The 20971-nt window shown below is 40.6% G+C and overlaps 1 protein-coding gene across 10 annotated transcripts in view; it reads right to left on the bottom strand.

Moving 5' to 3' along the window:
* rims1a (regulating synaptic membrane exocytosis 1a) overlaps positions 1 to 20971 on the bottom strand; it is a 111075-nt gene that overhangs the window by 88985 nt on the left and 1119 nt on the right. For all 10 annotated transcript variants that reach the window (XM_071481452.1, XM_071481457.1, XM_071481459.1 and 7 more), the window contains exon 2: positions 17624 to 17698. In XM_071481452.1, coding sequence (XP_071337553.1) covers positions 17624 to 17698 — 75 coding nt within the window. The remainder of the gene's footprint in view (positions 1 to 17623; positions 17699 to 20971) is intronic.

Below are 20971 nucleotides of genomic sequence, written 5' to 3'. Positions count from 1 at the left end.
TATAGGAAAAAAATGTTTCTTTAACTCACAATGAGATGAAATGATTTGACAGAAGAGGTATCTTTTGCAGCGGAGAGATAAAAACTGGAGAGACACTTGAGCACTGTCCTTGTGAATATGCAAATTAAATTACATCTTAGCAAGTCATTCACTCCACTGTGGGGTCTTAACATTGTGTTTGTTAAAGAAAGTGAATTAATCCGCAAAATAACTTCAGTTTTTTTATAGAAACTGACAAACTCATAAATTCTGCTTTACAATTTTTGAATTCTAGTGGCATCATGTCTCTGTGCGTAGGTTCGGTATCGAACGTCGAGACATTTATGGCCTGACCTAATATCGAGAACTGATAAATGCTTTGCCAGTTGATACCAACTTTCAATACTTAAGGAGTAAATAAGTAAATTTCACCAGCATCAGTGAGCCAATCAGCAATCAGCATGCAGCATGCTTGGACCAAGCTCTAATAATGCTGGTGATTGGCTGTTTATTTACATTGAACACGTTTGAGTGTGTAAAGAGACCAAACTTGAAGATGAAACTAAAGTAAAACTAGAATTTGTGTATTTAAATTTTCTTTGTGTTAAATCGATTTGGATATTTTCTTGATAAAACTGGAATCAAAAAAAGTATTGTTAAGAATCAGTAAGGAAGTATAGGTATTGTATCAGCTCCAGTATATAGATGCTGACAGTTACAATTCCTGAAATAAGTGAAGTCATCACAACTCATTACAAGATTTTGTCATTTAAAGAAGAAATGTTTTTTTACTGAACCTAAAAATCATGTGATTTATATCAAAATGTGATATAAATCACAAACATTCAGTCATTTTTAATTTTGAACTGAAACGCTGGCCACTGCAGTTCAAACAAGGGCAAACAGGGTATTTGTTGGGCGTCGTTTTCAGCTGCAGATTGATGCAGAGCAGGAAGGTTGTGTTCATGGTAATGAATGGTGCCGGGGTTTTTAATCATTGTTACACAACAGTGGAGCTCTGCAGCACAGAGGGATAAGATCCATCAGACTTTGGATTCACAGGAAACACGAAGAGTGTCTGGAGAGCGAGGAAGGTGGGTGAGTAAAAGGTGAAGAGGCTGGAGGAACAGGGAGTGGGCGGGGGGGTTAGAACTAAGTTTATAGCAGTGTGACAGATGATACGATGCGCCGTAACTCTGAGCTGGACAACACATGGACGTTTACCTGGCAAGGACAAACAGCAAGGACACACACACATTCGCAAACACACACACGTAGATATTTACCTTGCAGGGACATCCCTTGTAGCATGATACAAACTAAATCCGAAATGAAAATGTTCTTGTACATAAATCCCTTTTTTATGATCACAGAGTGATGGAGGTTAGGAAACGGTGTTTATGAAGGTCACTGACCTCTTCACCTGCTTACTTGATGGGCTCAGTGGAACATGGTGTGTGTGTGTGTTTATGTGCGTGTTCACCTTTTAATCAGCTGCGTGCCTCCTCTGACCCCACAACCATGCACTTAAGTTGCTTAAAGAATATGATGGTGATATTTTTTCCAGCAACGCCAAAGCCTGTGACTGTACATCTTCCTCCTCTGAGCCACAGAGCTCCACAAACTATTAAAAACACATTACTGAGCCCCATCAGTGCAGTGGGTGACAGGTTCCTTCGTGAACACAGACACTGTAGTTTCCTCTGTCTTAATTCCACGTACACTTCCCTGTTGCCTGAAATACTCACTAACCAGGGCCGGACCAGCTCGCTATTGGGCCCTAGGGCAAAAAGTGAGCTTCCTTCTTATCTGTGTGTTTTGAGTATGAACCCTGTTGCTTTTAAGTAACCATCAGGTCAGCTGGAAAACCCTCTGCCCCTGCAGCGCTGAGTGCCAGTTGGGCCCTGGTATTTTCCTTCAACACAAATTCATTTTAAGAATCTGCACCTGCATCAGCTGAAAACATAAAGTAATATTATTTATGACTCTTTGTGTCATAAATAATAGTACTAATAATAATAGAGCTGTGTTATATGTTGTCGAGTTGTGCTTTTGCATTGTAACTAATGTTTTCATCAACTCTCAAACCAGGAGAAATCTGTGATTTTAATCATATCAACAGTCTGTTTCATTTGGTCGCCTGTCAATGACGTCATATCCTCTATGCTCATGCGTCGAAACTGAGTAGTATTCATCATTTCTACAACTTTTAATCCCCTGGTCCATTAGTTAAGAACAAACAGACACCGCTGTGTGTAATTCGGCTGTAGGTATGTAAAAACATCCTAAACGTCTGGTTCATAAGTTAACAATCAACAACATAAACAATCAAAACAGAGGTTAGCAGCAGTTTTAGCCCAAAACTTCCCTGACATCTCATGTCCACCACACAGCATCAACAAAACACTGACTTTAAATGTGAAACTGCTTTATTCAGAGCTTTCACTGGCTATAATCACCAGGTCTGTTTGTGTTGGAGAGGAGGAGACCGCTGTGGTAAAAACCTCCTGAACCACTCACACTGAAGAAATCCAAACCAGGAGATGCTGACAGCAACAGTGGTGAAGACAACAACCCCACACTATTTCACAACATCACCCAATGTCGTCTTTTGTTACTGTTTTGATTGAGAGACCCCCAACGGCAGAAGTTGCATACCATGTGTACAAACTACTGGGCTGAGGCTCAGTGAGACAAGTTGGACAGTATTTGGTGACACATGGTGTCAGTTTACAGTGAGGAAAATAAAGAATAACACCAGCCTGTATATGAAGAGCATGTGAATCAGTAGAGATGCTCCTGTCTGTAGAGGCTCCACTTAAAAATGTCCACATACACACTTTCAATTCACTGCTTCTCTGCAAAAATCCAGTGTTAATAAAGATGTTCTCAGGATTGAACCAAAGTTATCGTTGTCCGTCCCCTCATCCTCCCCCCTTGCTAACGACCTCCCAGTTATTTCTGCAGGCACAGTTTCCTTTCAATTCGCTCGATTGCTTCCCAAAATGGTTTTTGGGATCCTCAATAAAAGCTGAAAGTTTCAGTTAAACAACTCCAAAAAATGAAAGCCCTCCTGCTCCACATACTGTAGATGCGTCCAAAAATAAGGCAGATAAAATAGCTGAGTCCTTCAGTCCTTGAGCGTCATCACTGCTGTGAAGCCAAACGCTGGCACTGCCCTCTCCACTCCTGGGCTCTCATGAAGCAGGGTGGCATCAGGTTGGGATTGGGTGCCAGCTTCGGCTCTTCCTGTAGTGACTCAGGCCTCTATGGCCGAGTATGAGTCACTCCTCCAGTTCCTGGATCGATATTCAAAAAGCAGGCAGACATGAATCAAATAACAATGAGTCAGTGTCAGAGAAAATCACCTCACGGCCATTTAGAAATTAAGCACTCCAACTCTCTCCGTCTCATTCTCGTCTGCTCTCCAACACTTATTTTTAAAGTCTTTCCAGTCCCTTGTTACTCAGCTGTGTGGTGAGACGTTTAAGTGAAAAAAAAACTTCACTCAAACTTCAAACTTCAAAAACTTTGACTTCAACAAAGTCAAAGTTTTCGTTCTGTCCAACTCTTTCTCAAACCTGTCTCCGTCTGAGCATCCTCTGTTCCTCCCCACAACTTTCTCTCGCTGCTGTCTTTAATCTAGTCCCCACACATACACACGCACACAGGCCCACACACACACACACACACACACACACACACTGCACAGGAGTCATCTACAAGATTGATTGGAACTCATTCAGTATCTGTAATAGACGAGTATTAAAAAGTTTCCTCCTCCTCATGCTATTTGTGAAATTGAATGGAAAGTAAAATGCATGCCAGGATTAGAAATGGGTTTCCGGTGTGTGTGTGTCTGTGTGTGTGTGTGCGTGCGTGCGTGCGTGCGTGCGTGCGTGCATGTGTGCGTGTGTTTGCATGCAAAAGAGATCCTCCTACACTCACCTTAACACCTTATTATTTGCAGAAAATAATTTATTTATAGGCTGATAGAAATCTGGAGATTATGAAACTGGAAACTATACATTGTGTCAGGTCTACAGTCTGTGCAACAAAGCTTCGATATGAGGCTTCAGCAGCTCAGGTTGGCCGGAATCACAGGGGCATCTATCTAAGTTATGACCTCTTTTGGACGAAATTTCCTCTGTGTCTGTGTTGTTGAAGCTGGGGAGGAACATGAACTGTGCCTTGTCTTTGTAAATAAATTCAAGACTTTATAATACCTTCTCAATTATAATTGTATTCAGTACAATGCACCGTGTAAGAACAACAAAGGCCATAAAGCTTTTTAACTTTAACCCTTCTGCAAGGTGTTGCTTCAAGACCCCAATCATTTGGTGCGATTTTGAGAAGATATATTTCATAAAATTAAAGGTCCCATATTGTATAAAGGTAGATGTCCATAACTTTTTTGATTCTAAAGCAGGTCCAGGTTCTATATTAATACTGTGAAAGTATCAAAGCCTCAGTCCACAGAGAAATGCACACAGCCTGTATTCAGAAACTGAGCCTTAAAACCAGCTGTCAAGACTTCTGGAACTTTGTGATGTCACAACAAAACAGTCACTTCTCTCAACCAGGCCCTAAGCCCCACTCACCTGGATCCACCATCCAACCTTGCAGGATTTGGTTTCTCAGAGTGTTTACCTGAAATCTGCTGTATTTCTATGTGATCACAAATAAACAGTCAGCCAATCAGAAGAGAGACTCAGATCCTCTCCTCTGATTGGCTCACTGACTTGTTGTTACTTGAGCCAGAACCTGATAGAGGAGATGTAAAACTACACTGAGATGGTTTTTGGTTCTTAAAACCACAAATATATTTTCTTATGGAGATCAGCACTTTAAATAAAACACAGGAAAAATGTAAAGTATGGGACCTTTAATTTAGTTATACTGTACACACAAAATAAATTGAGTATTCTCGCCAAAATGTTGCTTCTGCTTGAAACAGAAATCTATCCAGTATTTCATGAGACGTGATCTGCTGTGATGTTTGTCGGTAATATAATGAGCCGTTCCCTGTGCTCACCTCTCCATCAGTGCATATATGTGCTGTGGCCTGGCTGCTCACCATATGGCAGCAGGGACACGGAGAATCTCTCACTCTCTAGTTTTCTCTGTCTGTGCCAAGCTCTGTTGTTCCTCCTCCATCTCTTCCCCTCCCTCACTTCCGTCAGAGAGTTCGCCATGCTGAGCTGCTCGGGTGCTCACTCTCACTTCCCCTCCCTCTCGCTCCCTCCATCATTTCCATCCATCCTTTTCTTATAACACACTCCCTCTTGTTCTCTTCCAGTTTTGAGGGTATGTACAATTAATTGGACAAGAGAGATGAGTAATATCAATAATCTTTTATCTGGATTTTATTCATTTATTTTGCAGTGGGGGGGGGCAATTATATAATTATACTGTGTTTTATTTTGGATTTTTTAAAATAATATATAACTATATATATCATATTTTATGTGGGAGCAGGTCAAACTTTTATTTGTCACATGCCAAGGAACAATGTACAGTAAGCAAAGCAGTGAAATGAGGGTCAGACCCTGCAACAGGACAGGCTTTGAAAAACTGCAACCACCACAACATGAAAAATATTGCATTGGTGGGAAATATTTGATATTAACAAATTTAGCTCAAGTTATATTACGTAACGTCTTCACATTAAAATGTATAAAAAGGACTAAACCTATGTTATACATGTTCTTGAGTTATTTTCTTACTTAAGTTATCAGAAGGAAAAAGCTGAGCAAATGTTCGACAGCTCAGCTCCAAGCCGCTACGAGACGGCAGTTGCGGTGAGGAAAACAACTCCCATGATCCCTTGCTATTTCACGACTTCACCCAACGCCGTCTTTAGTTTTTTTGATTGAACGACCCCTAGTTGGCAGAAGTGCACTGAGATTCAAAGTTTTGGTTATAAAATTAAAAATAGGAACAGATGAGGGATTTGGGAAATACCAACAGAGTTAAAGAGATGATTCACACCAAAACTGACACTTGTGACAGCATGATGCTTCTTATCTCATCAAACCAACTCTCCTGTACTTTACTCTTTCCTCTTCATTTTCTCCTCCACTCCTCTCGCCCCCTCCTCCTTTTTCTCTCAATATCCTTCCCTGATGGCCTCTCCGCCCACTCACTCCTCATCCTATCTGTGCTTCTCACTCCTTCTTTCTAACACTCTCTTGTGTTTTCCATATTCTTTTGAAATGGTGCTTATCCTTCTATCAATAAAAGTGTCTCCAAATATAGTTTATTATGGTTCTCGTAACTAACACCACCTGTGCCTTGTCCCTGTCTCTGGTAGAAAGATGCAACAAAGCCCAAAGAGGTGCTGTATTCTCACATATAGGAACACATTCATGACTGATGTGCATATATTGAAACAATACTTGTGACTGGTTGTTCACTCCTGTGTTACAATCACCGTTGGACAAATCAATAATCATGTTTATCAACCTCATTCAGCCTAAGGCCAAATGAAACCACACTGACTGTTCAGTTACCCAAATCTGATTTACAGTCTAATCCCTGGTCACATTGGTTTGGTTCACAGTGACATGGTCACGGTTTATAATCTCATTTTATCCAGTAAATGCCACATTTGTCACTTTTTTTGGCAAAATCAAGTTTGAACAAATTAGAACTTAAAAGTTCTTTGTCTGATTTTCTTCAAAATGAACCCACTTAGCTTTAACTACACTGTAGAATAGACATCGCTCGTCTGAGGTACAATACCTCTGCTGCTTCACTCGCACTATGGCCTAACGCCAGCGTAAGGCTGATGCTTATTACAGTACCAGCAAACAGCCTTTACCTTTAACCATAACTGCAGAGTTAAATGGTGCCATGATTATCCATTCAACAGAGTGCTCTCTGTATTGTATTACCAAATATAACAAAATAGGCAACAGGTTACGCAATGTGTCAACAGGCAGTAAATTTTACTGACGCCCCACCAATGTTTTCCCACATAAAAAATGACCTAAAATGCATTTTAGAGGCTGCAGGTTTTCATATGAAGGGAGTGCACAATGTGGTCGGAGTCCATGTGAGGTTAAAAACTTTTACACAGAGAGGAACACAAACACACAGTCAGTACACACTTTGCCACTAAGCTTGCTAACATATCTGGTCCATTAGCACTTTGAGATAGGCTTAAGCCGATAGTCGATAATATTGATAATATCGAATATCGCGACATTTCCCACCATATGCAATATTTTCAATAATAATAATAATGATGTATATCAATAATATGGTATATTGGAGTATTTTGGACCAAGCCTACTTTAAGGACAATAAATATGGTCTGCAAAAATGTTTTGAACTTTTTTTGCATTCGGTCTGAATTCACACTCACAGATCTACAAGCCAATTTGATTTGGTATTTGCCATTATGTATTTAGAATTACACTTCCCACAGGAAGGAGCCAGTATAAGCTGTGCATGATCAGCCATCAAGTGTAGGTGAGCAACACAGAGCTACAGCAACAGTGTGGAAATTCTTAAAGAGTCTTATTATACTCAGACATTGTTTCAATGCACTTACAAGATAAACGACCCTGATATTAATTTTTTTAAAGAAAGAAATTATATAAAACATGTTTTATGATGAACTCTGAATTTTTTTAATGAATTATTATCACATGTCGGATCAGTTCTCTTTCATGGATCTTCATGATGGCAACTCTCTCTTTTATATTCATAGTTTTATAGTATTCAGTTCATACCAGACCTCCTCCGACAGATCGCTGCTTTTCTTCTACAATCTTCCTTTATATTTGCTGTACAGTATGAGGCTCCCCACCACTACAAGCTCAGAGCTTATAATCCCTTTATAATTGATCCCAGTGCACTTCAGGTAAATGTTAATGAGCACACAACGTGCTGCTGCATGTGTGATGCCTTATAAATCCTTGCCTCATGAACTATAATAAAAATAATTATGTCTGAAATTTAATAAAAATCTATTCAGCTTAATGAAATTTAACACTTTTCCAGGGCTTTTCCAGGACCTGAGGACACCTGGCATGTAACCTGGGATGTGGAAGGTGTGGTGGGTCAGAACATGTACTGTGTTACCACAGGAAGTCAATAAGGTGACAACAACACCCCCTCATTGATTATTGGCTCTGGAATCCCAACGTGGACTTTGAATAAGTGGACCCATAACAGTCTAGGGCCCATAGGGGGACATTCACAAGCTCAGTGGTGTTGTTCAGACTCATCACCATTCTCAGCCGAGCGGTTGTTCAAGAGCGCAGTGAGTGTGGGACGACAGCATTTAGTACAAAATAGAAAGAAGAATGCTTGAAGAGACACTTACACCTTATTACTTAAGTGCACACACAAACATACAAACACACACACACTTGTAGTTAGACAAACACTCAGGGAAGACTATTTTTGGATTACATTAGAGACAGGAAAGAAACAAAGAGACCAAGCTCCAAGAAATAAAAACTAAATGACTGAACAAAAGATAAAGGAGAAAAAAAGAGAGAGAGAGGAAGAGAGAGAGAGGCTGGGATGAAGGGAGGGATGAGAGAGAGAGAGGTGGGACAGATGGAGAGAGCACCAGAGCCAACAGCAGAGCTAAGTGGGTAGTGTGCTCCCCAGACAGCGCTCCATATGGCCTGGCAACGCCATACACCGCCAGGCCGCACAAACACACATATACACAGCATGTATACACGCAGACGCACAGCATGTATATACGCGCACAAACACTCCCCCACGCGTAGTGCATATTCACACACACTGCCACGTACCCACACACATACAGTCTGGATGAGAAGGGATGTCGCCCCCTGTTCTTTAAAAAAACATAACAAAACCATCTCATATGATTTACTGTTTTCTTGTGTGTTAAATATGTCAATTTACAAAAATTTAATTCCTGACCTTTAGTCTCAAATTATTGTCTTATTTGTTATTTTTGGTGGCAATTGATGTTTGTGTGCACACACGTTTTCTTCTCCAGTTGTAGTTGAAGATGAGCACTTGTTTTTACCTTTGTGTACTCATAGTGTACACCAACTATCTGAGATTTAAAGGTCCCATCTTTGATTATAAAGCAGGTCTAGGTTCTATATTAATACTGTGAAAGTATCAAAGCCTCAGTCCACAGAGAAATGCACACAGCCTGTATTCAGAAACTGAGCCTTAAAACCAGCCGTCAGGACTTCTGGAACTTTGTGATGTCACAACAAAGCAGTCACTGCTCTAAACCATGCCCAAAGCCCCTCCCACCTGGACCCGCCATCCAACCTTGCAGGATTTGGTTTCCCTGAGTGTTTACCTGAAATCTGCTATATTTTTATCAGATCGCTCAGAAATCGCTGTTGTTACTAGAGCTCCAGAGAGAAGCCTGAGAGAGGAGATGTAAAACTACACTGAGATGGTTTTTGGTTCTTAAAACCACAAATATATCTTCTGATGATCAACACTTCAAATAAGAGACTGGTGAAGTTAAAATATGGGACCTTTAAAATGGAGACATCAAGAAACGGTTCAATCTTTTTGAATCATTGCCACCCTCTGGCATGTTTGCCCAATACTGCAGACATCCAAACGTTGGAAAACAAGGTCACATTTGTTTGGTATCTGCCTACAGACAACTCAGAACCCAGCAAAGACACTGTATGTTTCCACCTGAGCAGTAAATCTTAAAGATTAGTGGCTTGTGTCACATTTATCGTGACAGAGGACTGGAGGTGAGACACGGCAACTAGCCAAGTCTGAGATGTATTGTTAATTGATTCAGGTTTGATTTTATCACTCACATTTTCCAAATAAGAAAGGAAATAGTAATTTGTTATTTTTGGGAGTTTTTGTTTGTTTAGTTTTTTTTTTTTTTTTGCGTAGGGGGGTTGGGGGACACTGTATGCTGGAACTGCTGGGGGCGTCACAGTGTGTCACATTCATTACACCAGTGGTCCTCAACCTTTTCCAGTCACAACCCCTTTAGAAAAATCAGGCTGGTTTGTGACACACCCACCCCACTGACCCCCATCAACAGCAGTGGGACAATCAACTCACAACACCCCTATTCAAACACATCGGTCGCTCATAAACCATCTGCACCTCCTATGTCACATACACCAGGAGATGCACTGTATCCTGGCAAGTGGTTTCATGCTTTTCGGTGTCTAAGTATTTTGGTATATGATTACTCTAAGCCCCACAGCTGAGCAAGTGGGCGATTGTGCAGTGAAAGAGTGGAATGAGTATGGCTAAATTAGGGTGCGTGTGTAGGTGCAGCGCTGTCCATGGTACTGAAACAGAGCAGAGGAGATCTAAAGACAGTTTTCTTTTCCTGCTTGTAAATAAAACTTTTGTCCTTATTCCTTTTTCCCTCATTGTAGAAATCCAAAACCATAAACAAATAACACACTGTGAATCAATTACTTTATATAAAGATAAACGACATGTCTTCAATTCCTCCAACTGTATAGAAATGAAGCCAAAATATCCCAGATACAAGCGATGGTCATGTCATTTGGAGCCACAGTATCAACATCCCACCCATATACCCACATAACCCAATCGCGAGTCAAGCACAGCTGTCAATCAGTACGTTAGAATCCCGTTTTATAGCATCAATTGAATAATCATAACCAAACTGATAAGACAAATAAACACAGTATGATAAGAACTACCTAAAATAACAGACACCATCTTTGTAAAAAATTCATTTGATGTGTACTTTGATTTGTTTTGTTTATTTTCCACGATTTAGAGCCTAGCAGCCAATCACACATTACCATTATTTCTGGGTGGGATATTTTGCGTGATGATATGATAACACACTACACTGAGGTAAGCTGGTTTTTTTGATAAACAAACATTTATTTCAAGTAAAAGTTGTAAATTTTGGTTAAAAACGAAAATGGCAACACAAGCTTAAAATATGTTTATATTTTATAAAATGTAATTAATATTTTCCTTGTAAATCAACCCATCAGCTGTTGATCAGAATCTAAATTTTTTTGACCTGGCTGGCCCTTCCCGCAGATTAACCACAGCGCACACAGATACAAATTCATATTGAAATGAAATATTTTTTTTGTGTGTGTCCAATCAGAAACTCATCTACATGCACTTTGACCCTTGCAAACACATCAATAAAATCTGTTCCAAGGCAAATTATATCACTGGTAATGGTGATGTGATGTAAAAACACATGTAAAATATGGTGTTTTATTTTTTTCTTGATTACTTTGATGTGTCCTTCATCAGGCTCACTGCCTGACGAAGCTCTTAAGGATCAGTTGAATTTTTTATAACTTGGAGCTTACATTCAGAACCATTCTTGGCATTCTTACTAATGGTTATGATGACACTGAACACGACAAAACAGAGCTGAGATCTGGGAATACAGCAACATTGCTGCAGTTAGTCCAATGGGACGAGATACAAAAGCAGCCAAATGTTTCCAACTGGGTAAAACAACATTAACAAGTAGACCTGAAATATTATATTATATATATTATATTATATAAATTAATATATATTAACCCTTCACTGCACAGGAAACCCCATTTCTAATGGTGGAATCAGGGGTTTTCAAAACAAACAACCCAACAATCGTACCAACTTTCCACTGGCCAGGTGTGTGGAGGTGTTAAAGTGAGGCAGGGTTTGAACTTCTCTCTCAAGCCGTCCCTTTTCATTCTTAACAAAACAGAGTTGCATCACCTTTCATGCCTGTAACCAAGTGCAACACCACAAATGCTTTCAAGGAGACACTGCCCAAAAGTGTGTGTGAGATGAATTGCGGCAAGACTACAAAGAAACACAAAAGACAAAGTGCTCCTAGCGATAGATCAGGGAGGCTGTGGGATGGGATGCAGCCAGGAGGAGACTATGATACCAGGCTTTTTGCACTGACTTCGAGTGCAGTCATTCAGGAAAGGTATATGGACACTTTTGCCTTTAAGACTCATCGTACAATCTAATTTTGTTTCAAGCATACAGTAAAACATAAAACCATTTGTAATAATTTGTTTTCTCTTCTAAATAAGTTTGGCTTATCTGTTGTTTCTTGACACAGTTTCACAAAAACAAGTTCTGGTAAACTGGGACTCTCCTTAAAAGAGTGTTTGAATGGACATGGTGTAACATTAAAGGTCCCGTACAGTCTAAAAGTTGATGTCCATGTGTTTTTTGATTATAAAGCAGGTCCAGGTTCTATATTAATACTGTGAAAGTATCAAAGCCTCAGTCCACAGAGAAATGCACACAGCCTGTATTCAGAAACTGAGCCTTAAAACCAGCCGTCAGGACTTCTGGAACTTTGTGATGTCACAACAAAGGAGTCAGTGCCATCAGCTAAGCCCCAGCACAGTCCACCTGAACCCACCAACCAACCTTGAAGGATTTGGTTTCTCTGAGTGTTTACCTGAAATTTGCTATATTTTTATACCATCACTCAGAAAACAGTCAGCCAATCAGAAGAGAGGCTCAGAACCTCTCTTCTGATTGGTTCACTGAACTGTTGTTACTAAAGCTCCAGAGAGAAGTCTGAGAGAGGAGAACTACACTGAGATGGTTTTTGGTTCTTAAAACCACAAATATATCTTCTGATGGAGATCAACACTTCAAATAAAACACTGGAGAAGTGTAAAATATGGGACCTTTAACTTGAAAGGGTTGAACTGACAAGGTGACAGTCCATGTGAAGGTATCAAGTTATAAAAAATATTTTCTTATCATAAATTACTATAAAATCTCTCTCTGAAACACACAGAAATGTAACTGAGTGTGTCAAGTTCCTCCCCTCTGTCCCCGCTGGAGCAGAGACTCATGGGAAGACCAGGATAACAGCCAATCCCTAAAGGAAGTGAGGAAATGACTCCTCGCCAATCTCAGGGCTCACTGAGGTTACTACGGGGCTGCTGGGCCATCGCCATGGTACCCTGCTATCAGGGGACACCTGGCCAATCACATTCAGTGATGTGAAGTGTAAACATCTCACACTGCAGTGCAGAAGCATGTTGCCTTTACAGAAGCAGGGGGTTCACTGTGCAGACATGGGGGGTTGGAGGGAGGGGCAGGGGTGGGGCGACATATCCTACATATGTTACAAGAAAATATCATGTTGATTTTTGACCACAATATTTGTTACATATCATTTTTAAAGAGTCTGTTAGTGTTTATGTTTATTATATTTACACTCACATTAAAACCAGTTACATCTTTTAATGTTGCATGGACTTAAACATAAAATAAAAGGGAAATAAATGACAAATTAAAATACATTTTGTAACACAAGGTCATTATAACACACTGTGACATAGTGATATTATCATTTGAAAGCATATGGTGATTAAGTACAGTTGAAGGATTACACATTCCCTTGCAGAGAAACTTCCACAAGTCCTGGGCTTATTAAAAGTTTAAAAACCCCAAGAGATGAAAGTGCAGAAGTACATTGTGGTCAAGTTTAAAACATTTGCTCATACAGAGCTTTCAGATTTCCAGCAGCTCAATCAACAGCTCACCAGGAGTCTATTTTGTCTCTGCTGAGCTGATCAACCTGACAAATATTTGGCAGGAACTGACCATCAGCAGCCAGGTTTCCCCGCCCACTTTGTTTCCTACAAACCTCACAATAATTCTGTGAATAAACACTACGCTTTGGTGCACAATGAACAGCTGATGTCTGCCATCCAGGGATTCCCTCAGCTACACATATATAACAGTGGCAGTAGCGTCACTACAAGTATGTATAGTGTGTATCTGTTTGACAGACAGTTACAGTAATTACTGAGAGCTAGCTTCAGTGCAGTGAAGCTTCATTTGATGTAACTAGTAGCTTAGCTCACTACACTTTCCAAGTAGCTCCATTGTGAGATGATCTACATACTGATATTAAGAAATATTGATTAGGTTTATCAGGTTGCACTTTCAGCTGGATGATGTAGACGATCAGGTAGATGTTTCACTTGCACAATTAATCGAAATATAATCGAAATCTCAGTATGGTCAAGTGCAATATCCAAATTGCAGGAGCTGCAGTTTTTTTGACAAAGGTAGAAAGTGTGACAACACACCATAGATGAGACATTGTGGTGCTACAGAGACGCCCCAGCCAACAAATCATATTCTCCAGACGGAAGGGAATGTGCTTGTTTGGCTCAAGAAAATCACATCATCATCATTTTAAAAAATTTAAATGCAAAAATGAAATATACCTGCCAAAATAATCAGTAATATTTATTTTATTTTTTTTTTTTTTGCATTTCATGCAGCCTTACTACGTTAAAACTTCACATAGGTGCCACATAATCCTGGTTCTTTAGTTTGAATGTGAAGAAAACACAGCTCCTTTAAATTTCTCTGCTGTTAGCTGTCCAGTTAGCTCCGACGCTAAAAACTGTTAGCAAAGCAGTGACGAAAACATTCAGCTAGCAGCCTCGCTGTTTTAAGGCGGTGCTGAGCGGCTCTGCTGCAACGTCAGGTCATAATAGCTAATAATGGTCTGTGGCTTGGAACTGAAGCCACAGGCCCTCATCAACACAGCAACACAATGTGGGGAATACTGACTGGAAAGACACAGATTGTATGTTATAAATGGGGCCAATACTGTGGGATTCCTCAGAGAATCAGATGTGCTCCAGCTGACTTACTCCGTAATCCCACCTCACTCTCTGATCCAATTTACACACACTCCGACACACACATACAGTGAACGCAGATAGACCATAAACAAGCTTTATCCTTTGATCATTGTGTGGCAGGAAAAAAAAAAAAAAAAAAAAAAAAGACATTACAGGCGAGAGAAGTCAACAGAAATGCACAGAAAACCCACATTTCAACGTGCAAATAAGCCAGCAGGATGGAGACGCTCATATAACATCAAAGAGTGGAAAAGACAAAGTCGGTTTCAAGTAATGTTGGCGATTCAAGTCTGTATGAACAACCACTAATCAAATAACTACACACACACACACACACACACACACACACACACACACACACACACACACACAGGAGTGAAGGAAAGATGATGACTGAGCTGAGCCATTATAAAGAATCGCTCCTGACCAACCCATCAAGCATCCAATCCCCGCTAATTGGAGCAGAGATGGGAAGCGTCATTTCAGCGAAAGCTAACCTCTAACCACCTGCATTATGAGCATGATGTTAGTTAGCAAGCTTGAAAGGGGATAGAAGCGTCCAATGATTGGTGATGACAGGTTTTATAGACGGTGGGTTTTATAGGAATACAGACGTAAAGATGCTGACGTCACTGAAGCTGAATGTCATTTTTCCTGCTGTGGATTTACATATGAAAGTTTACTTTTAAGAACCTCAGTGTCAGTCAAAGCAGAAACTCATGAGTCCCTTTCATGACATAAAGACATCGTTATCAATTGGTCATCAGTTAAAAATAGTTTAACTTTGTCTCTAAGAAAACACACTTTTCATGCATTTCTTCCTTTGCTATGAAGGAGATGCCAAGAATCAGAGTTCCAGCATATTCAAATTGCTTCATCATCACAATCTGTCACAGAGCACCACACGTTCACCTCTGTAATGTCTCTTACTGCAATGCTTCCTGGGACTTCTCTACTAAAGACTGTACAGAGTCCCTATGAGTTTTTCCCAGTCCTGTTTTAAAGTAACTAATGATTCACCTGGAGCCCATCCAACTGCAACATAAAGCTGCAACAGCCTGTCCTCTAACACTGTCTGTTCAAATAATTAACATTTAGGGCTCCAACTAACCAATTACTTTCATTGTCGATTACTTTCTCAACCAATCGATTCATTGTTTGGTCTAGGAAACAAAAACGTATTTTTTATCCAACCCAAACATATTGACTTTATTGTAATTTTTAGTGCGACATTTGAGAAGCTGGAGTCTGATTTTTTTTTTTTCCACTAGCCTTGTTTGAAAAATGACAGGAAGTATTAATCAATTACCAAAATAGTACCCGATTACTTTCCTGTCGATGGACTAATCGATTAAAGATAAATGGACTGCACATATACAGCTCTTTTCTAGTCTTATCAACCACTTAAAGCCACGTTTACCCATTCACATACACACTCACACACTGGTGATGCATCAGGGACAATTTGAGGGTCAGTATCTTCAAAATGTGGATGGGAGGAGCCGGGAATTGAACCACCAGCCTTCCAATTAGTGGACGTCCTGCTCTACCTCTAGAGCCACAATCAATTAACCAACTAATCATTTAGTTTCACAACCTGGGGTGACCGACTTTGCAACACTGTTGCCCTGAAAAACTTCTGGTCTTCTTCCGTCTGGTCAAAGGTGGGAAAGAAGACAGCAGGGATGACAGACTTAACAGTAGGTATGATTTCGTGGGTTTGCTATGAAAACTTTTACCTAGTTTTTAAGATGAATCATCAATTGTACACTATCTTCTGTTTATTGCTGGATAGCTTTCTGTATCTCTTCAAGGGCAAAAAAAGCTCTGCAGAGGACAGTAAAGGTTTCCTCACATCAGCATTTGCTTAACTTTTTGTGTCAAGTTCAGCTTTGATGAACTTGACTGTTTACAAGCCATCTTGACTATGCTGATCTGTGAGGGAAAGGAGAACCACAGGAGGCTTTGAATAATCTGAGGTGGAGAGTGAGTGACTACAACTAGCATAGTCCTGTTTGGTTAGCATCTGGTTAGCTCCATGGCCACAGTAGTTTGCCACCTCGCCCCGAGAGTGAACTCGAGTTTCCAGCAGCATCTATTTTGCTGATGAGCATCTGTGTGCATCACATCATCTGGACCTTTCAGAGCAAGATAGACACAGTTGACGGAAAATGACTGACAGCTTGTAGCACAAGTCTGAATCTTCTGGGCAAATAAAAGTGGTCCCGTATTTAACTTGTTGGCCTATGTCTGTATTTCTAATAATAAATCACAGAATCAGATCAGAGTCCAGATATAATCAAGAAGTTGAAGTGAAACATTTCACGCACACACACACACACACACACACACACACACACGTGATGGAAGTCATTCCTCCAGACAAGCAGCTTGGCAGGAGAGCGAACTGTGAGACACACGTCGTCTGAATCCAGCCTAAGCCAGCTAACCAACGCTACGGAGGAGGACCACAACATCAGCTCGTCTCTAATGACTCAACAGGATCTGGACTGGGCTTATCAGACTGATCGTGTCCGTCTTCACAGCAGAAGCCAGTACTGTACACTGACAGATGACAGACAGAAAATGAGCTGTGTGTGTGTTTAACAGGAGACACAGTCACTCTGAAGGTAAAGACAAGTGAGGCTTGTTAAAACATATTTTCACTGACACCAAACTTCCTAAATAGATCTAAACAAGGCGTTCATCTGATGCCATCCCACTTACAGTATCATACAAATTGTATAATGACGGCTTGAGTCACACTTGCAAAACATAGTAACTGGAATGTGAGTTTGTCTTTTATGCTGTTGACTCATCCAAGGTGTAAAATAGACTCCACAGCAAAACATGAATGTGAGGAAAAACAACAGACTGCCAGCTCTCAGAGGTTGTCATGGGCCGCTGAGGTGAAGTGATAGCGAAGTGACGTAAAAGCAAATATTAGCAACGAACTTTAAACTAATTTTAGGCCGGTTTTAAATTCCCCATCGACCAGTGTTGCCACTCACCGGACGTCGTTTTGCTGCGGAGGTTTCTTCTGGCCAACCAGGTTCACCGTTCTTGCTTGGATAGGCTTCTCTTCTCTGAAACACAGAAAGGTAGAAGACCACTGTTAGTGCAACATCTTACATAACTTTCTTGTGTCTTTGCAATCGGTTCATTCATATACTTTCAAACTCCCTGTTTACGATGAACGGTCAGCTAACAGGCGTCAGATAAAGACAGACTTTACCTGTCGTCTTATACAGCTTAATGGGTGATGGAGTCATAAAAAGTCTGATGTCATCCCTGTAACTTTTACAAGACTTGCCTGAACTCTTCTTCTGTGAATGAAAACATGAGCACTGTGTTTTTCACTGGGTTAATTTTGTTATGCTAGGATTTCTTGTCAGTATCTGCTGGCTGTCAAATCTGAATATTATATTAACCTCATTTTATCTGCTCCAGTTATTCCACTGAAACTTGAATTGTGCAGCTATATTGTGAGTGCAGCTATTTTGTGTCACCTGATCTCAAACGACATTACACTCAACCAAACCGAAATAAGAAAAAAAAATAAAACTAATGCTTGACATACAAACTAAACTGATAAAGACTGTGCATTCAGACATCCAGGATACCTTTAGGCAGTGATGACAGGCCTCAGGCAACAATGGCATGCTTTCAATATGTCCGCTGACACATTCGCAGTGTGATTCAAAACCATCTCATCCATAAACATGAACAGCGGGCTCTGATCAGTCTGATCACAGAGGGAACTCTGGAGAGAGAAATCCCCGCCAACGCCCACGCTGTCTAAAACAGAACACGTCTTTTTTATCGTCAATACTGTGGATACCCCTCTCTTTATGAGACACTTCTGGCACATTAACAATGGAGATATCTCTTTGTTCCTCAAAGATACAAACCATCCTCTGTTGCACCGACTCTATATGTGATTCTAGAATGTGGACTGAGGCATATTTCTTTAGCTTGACTGAAAATGATGCATACTTTTCATTTTTTTCATGTTCTCCAAACATTTTAGGTCTCCACTGGTTTGCATTCACTTCTACGTGGTGTGAAAATGAATTTGCAGACTTTTCAAACTTGCCTGAACTTCAAGCGAACATCATTACAGCATTTTTTTTTTCCAGTATTTCACTTTTATTACATGGGAATGCAGATAAAGTGCAAACCAATTTGAAAGGTCTGCTCTGTTTTACCTCATAATGATGATGTCACTTAAACAAAAGTACATGCAGACTTCACTGTGAATAATTACGCTCAAACCAGCAGATGTCAGGAAGTGTAGGAAACACGTATTGAAATACATAAAACACTGCAGCATTGTGGTGAGCTGTGATCTTCAGTGATTTGTTGTAGATTTGAATGAATTGATCCGACCCAACAAATTGGTACCAGACACAGACTGCATTAAACAAATGCTCATTAACTTAAAAAAAAGAATTCCATTCATTCATTCATTCATAACAGGCTCCTGATTCAATTTGTAGAGTTCGCTGGCCTCATTTAGGAGAAAAGACAGCACTGCTGTCGGATTGGTACATCAAGGTGCTGGAAACAGTATTAGGAGTGAAAAACTTGCATTGCTACCCTTGTAGTTAATGGGCTAAAGCATGCAAAACCTTAGTATGGCCCTCATGGTCCTTTAAGGTCAGACTGTTTTCCCGATCTGAGAGAAGCCGCTCTTACACCGCTCTCTGCTAACTATCAGACTGTGGTGCTTCTCCACACACTGATATCTTGTTTTTTCTAGAAATCAGATCTAATGCTTCACAGCTAAAATTAACACTTAAATTCTCACAACAACTTGCAAAGAATCTACTGCATGTATACACATCTTGCACATGAGCACAGAAAGAAAACAATCACATGCATGTGCACAAGCAGCACACACCTGCGACACATGTTTGCAGTGGATGTATACGTGTGCTATGTGTTTCCTGTTTCTCTCTTCAAGGTGAAGGCAGCCACGTATCCCAGCTCTGAGCGAAATTGAAATAAGTGATAACATTGGAGCACACACATCATCCAGCTACTTGCAGAGAGTAGAGCTACTTTTAGGCCTCTACGATGCTTTTCATGAATATGTACATGGAGTGATTGCTTACATGTGTTTGATTGTGTCACTAAAATGCACATACTTTGGGTATTGGTAGCGACTGAGGGAGACGTGCTGCACTGTAATATGTTCCTATACTTTACTTTTCTATTTATAATATGTAAGTGGGATTGAGGCTTTTAAAGATGGTGCACAGCACTGTAGCAGGGGTTCACCACAGTCTTTCATAGAACAGTTTACCTGCTGATAATCACTGACAGGACGTCATTGTTTATCCACACTTTATTTAAAATGGCATCATTGCTGCTGTTATACCCTCAGTGTATAACACTGTGCTCATATACACTTGAATAGCAAGAAAACTGATGGTGAGTGGATCTTAAAGTGCTCATAGGAGGAGTGTATTCTCTACCTCTCTGCATTACAACCCACACGACCCTGCTGCTCGTACACTCACCATGCATGTATTAGTCAACCTGTGCTGACTTTCTGTGCAGACCCAATCGTAAAGACAGACACACACACACACACACACACACACACACACACACACATACACACACACACACACAGCTTTCCTGTGGAGAGGAAACGGTGCTGAAGCTAATATAGGTTAAGACATGTATGTGCTGACAGCCTGCCTTATTTGCAGCCGCTACAGTATGACATGACTGAATCCACGGCTCCTGATACATTAGCCTACTGAAAATGATGCATAGCCACTTAGAGCTGGAGTTATATATTGGACATTTCCTTCTTTAGATGCAATGAATCGATCTTCCATTCCAGTGCTGGGCTATCAGTCCGCGCAGAGAGCTTAAAATAGAACAGGGACGTAAAGCTTGAGGAGTGCCTTGCTTAGGTGGGTCGCTCTATCTTTTCAAGCTGCCAATGTATGCACACAGCTCCATGCAGACCAGGCAGAAAACGAGAGAAAGGCATCGTTTCCACTTCATACATTTTTCTGGTCCTGGAGGAAAGGGGGTGGATGTGGGTTGATTTCTGCAGCGATCGCAGTGACAAATGAATCTGGAGGAGACTTTTTTTTTTTTCTCCATGCATGTATATGGTGGTGGTATGGAGGAGGCAGAGGTGGATGCACACAGTGAATGTAAGTCACTCCTGATTCAAAATGACATTACACATGCACCTTTTCCTCCCCTGTTATAGGCCCACTGGTTCTATAACAGCCTGTGTGATGTCTGTTGCAAGAGCACTGGCCTACATACAGTGCATAAGGCTGGGAAAGGCTCAACCGCACCCCTGAGCTGAGAACAGCAGCTGTTGAGAT

The sequence above is a fragment of the Trachinotus anak genome, unplaced genomic scaffold (assembly GCF_046630095.1).
Source record: "Trachinotus anak isolate AG129_WGS33_773 ecotype Australia unplaced genomic scaffold, CSIRO_AGI_Tana_v1 ptg000007l, whole genome shotgun sequence".
Taxonomy (NCBI): domain Eukaryota; kingdom Metazoa; phylum Chordata; class Actinopteri; order Carangiformes; family Carangidae; genus Trachinotus; species Trachinotus anak.
Note: the sequence above shows the minus strand (reverse complement) of the source record. Positions and strands in the feature narration are given on the sequence as shown.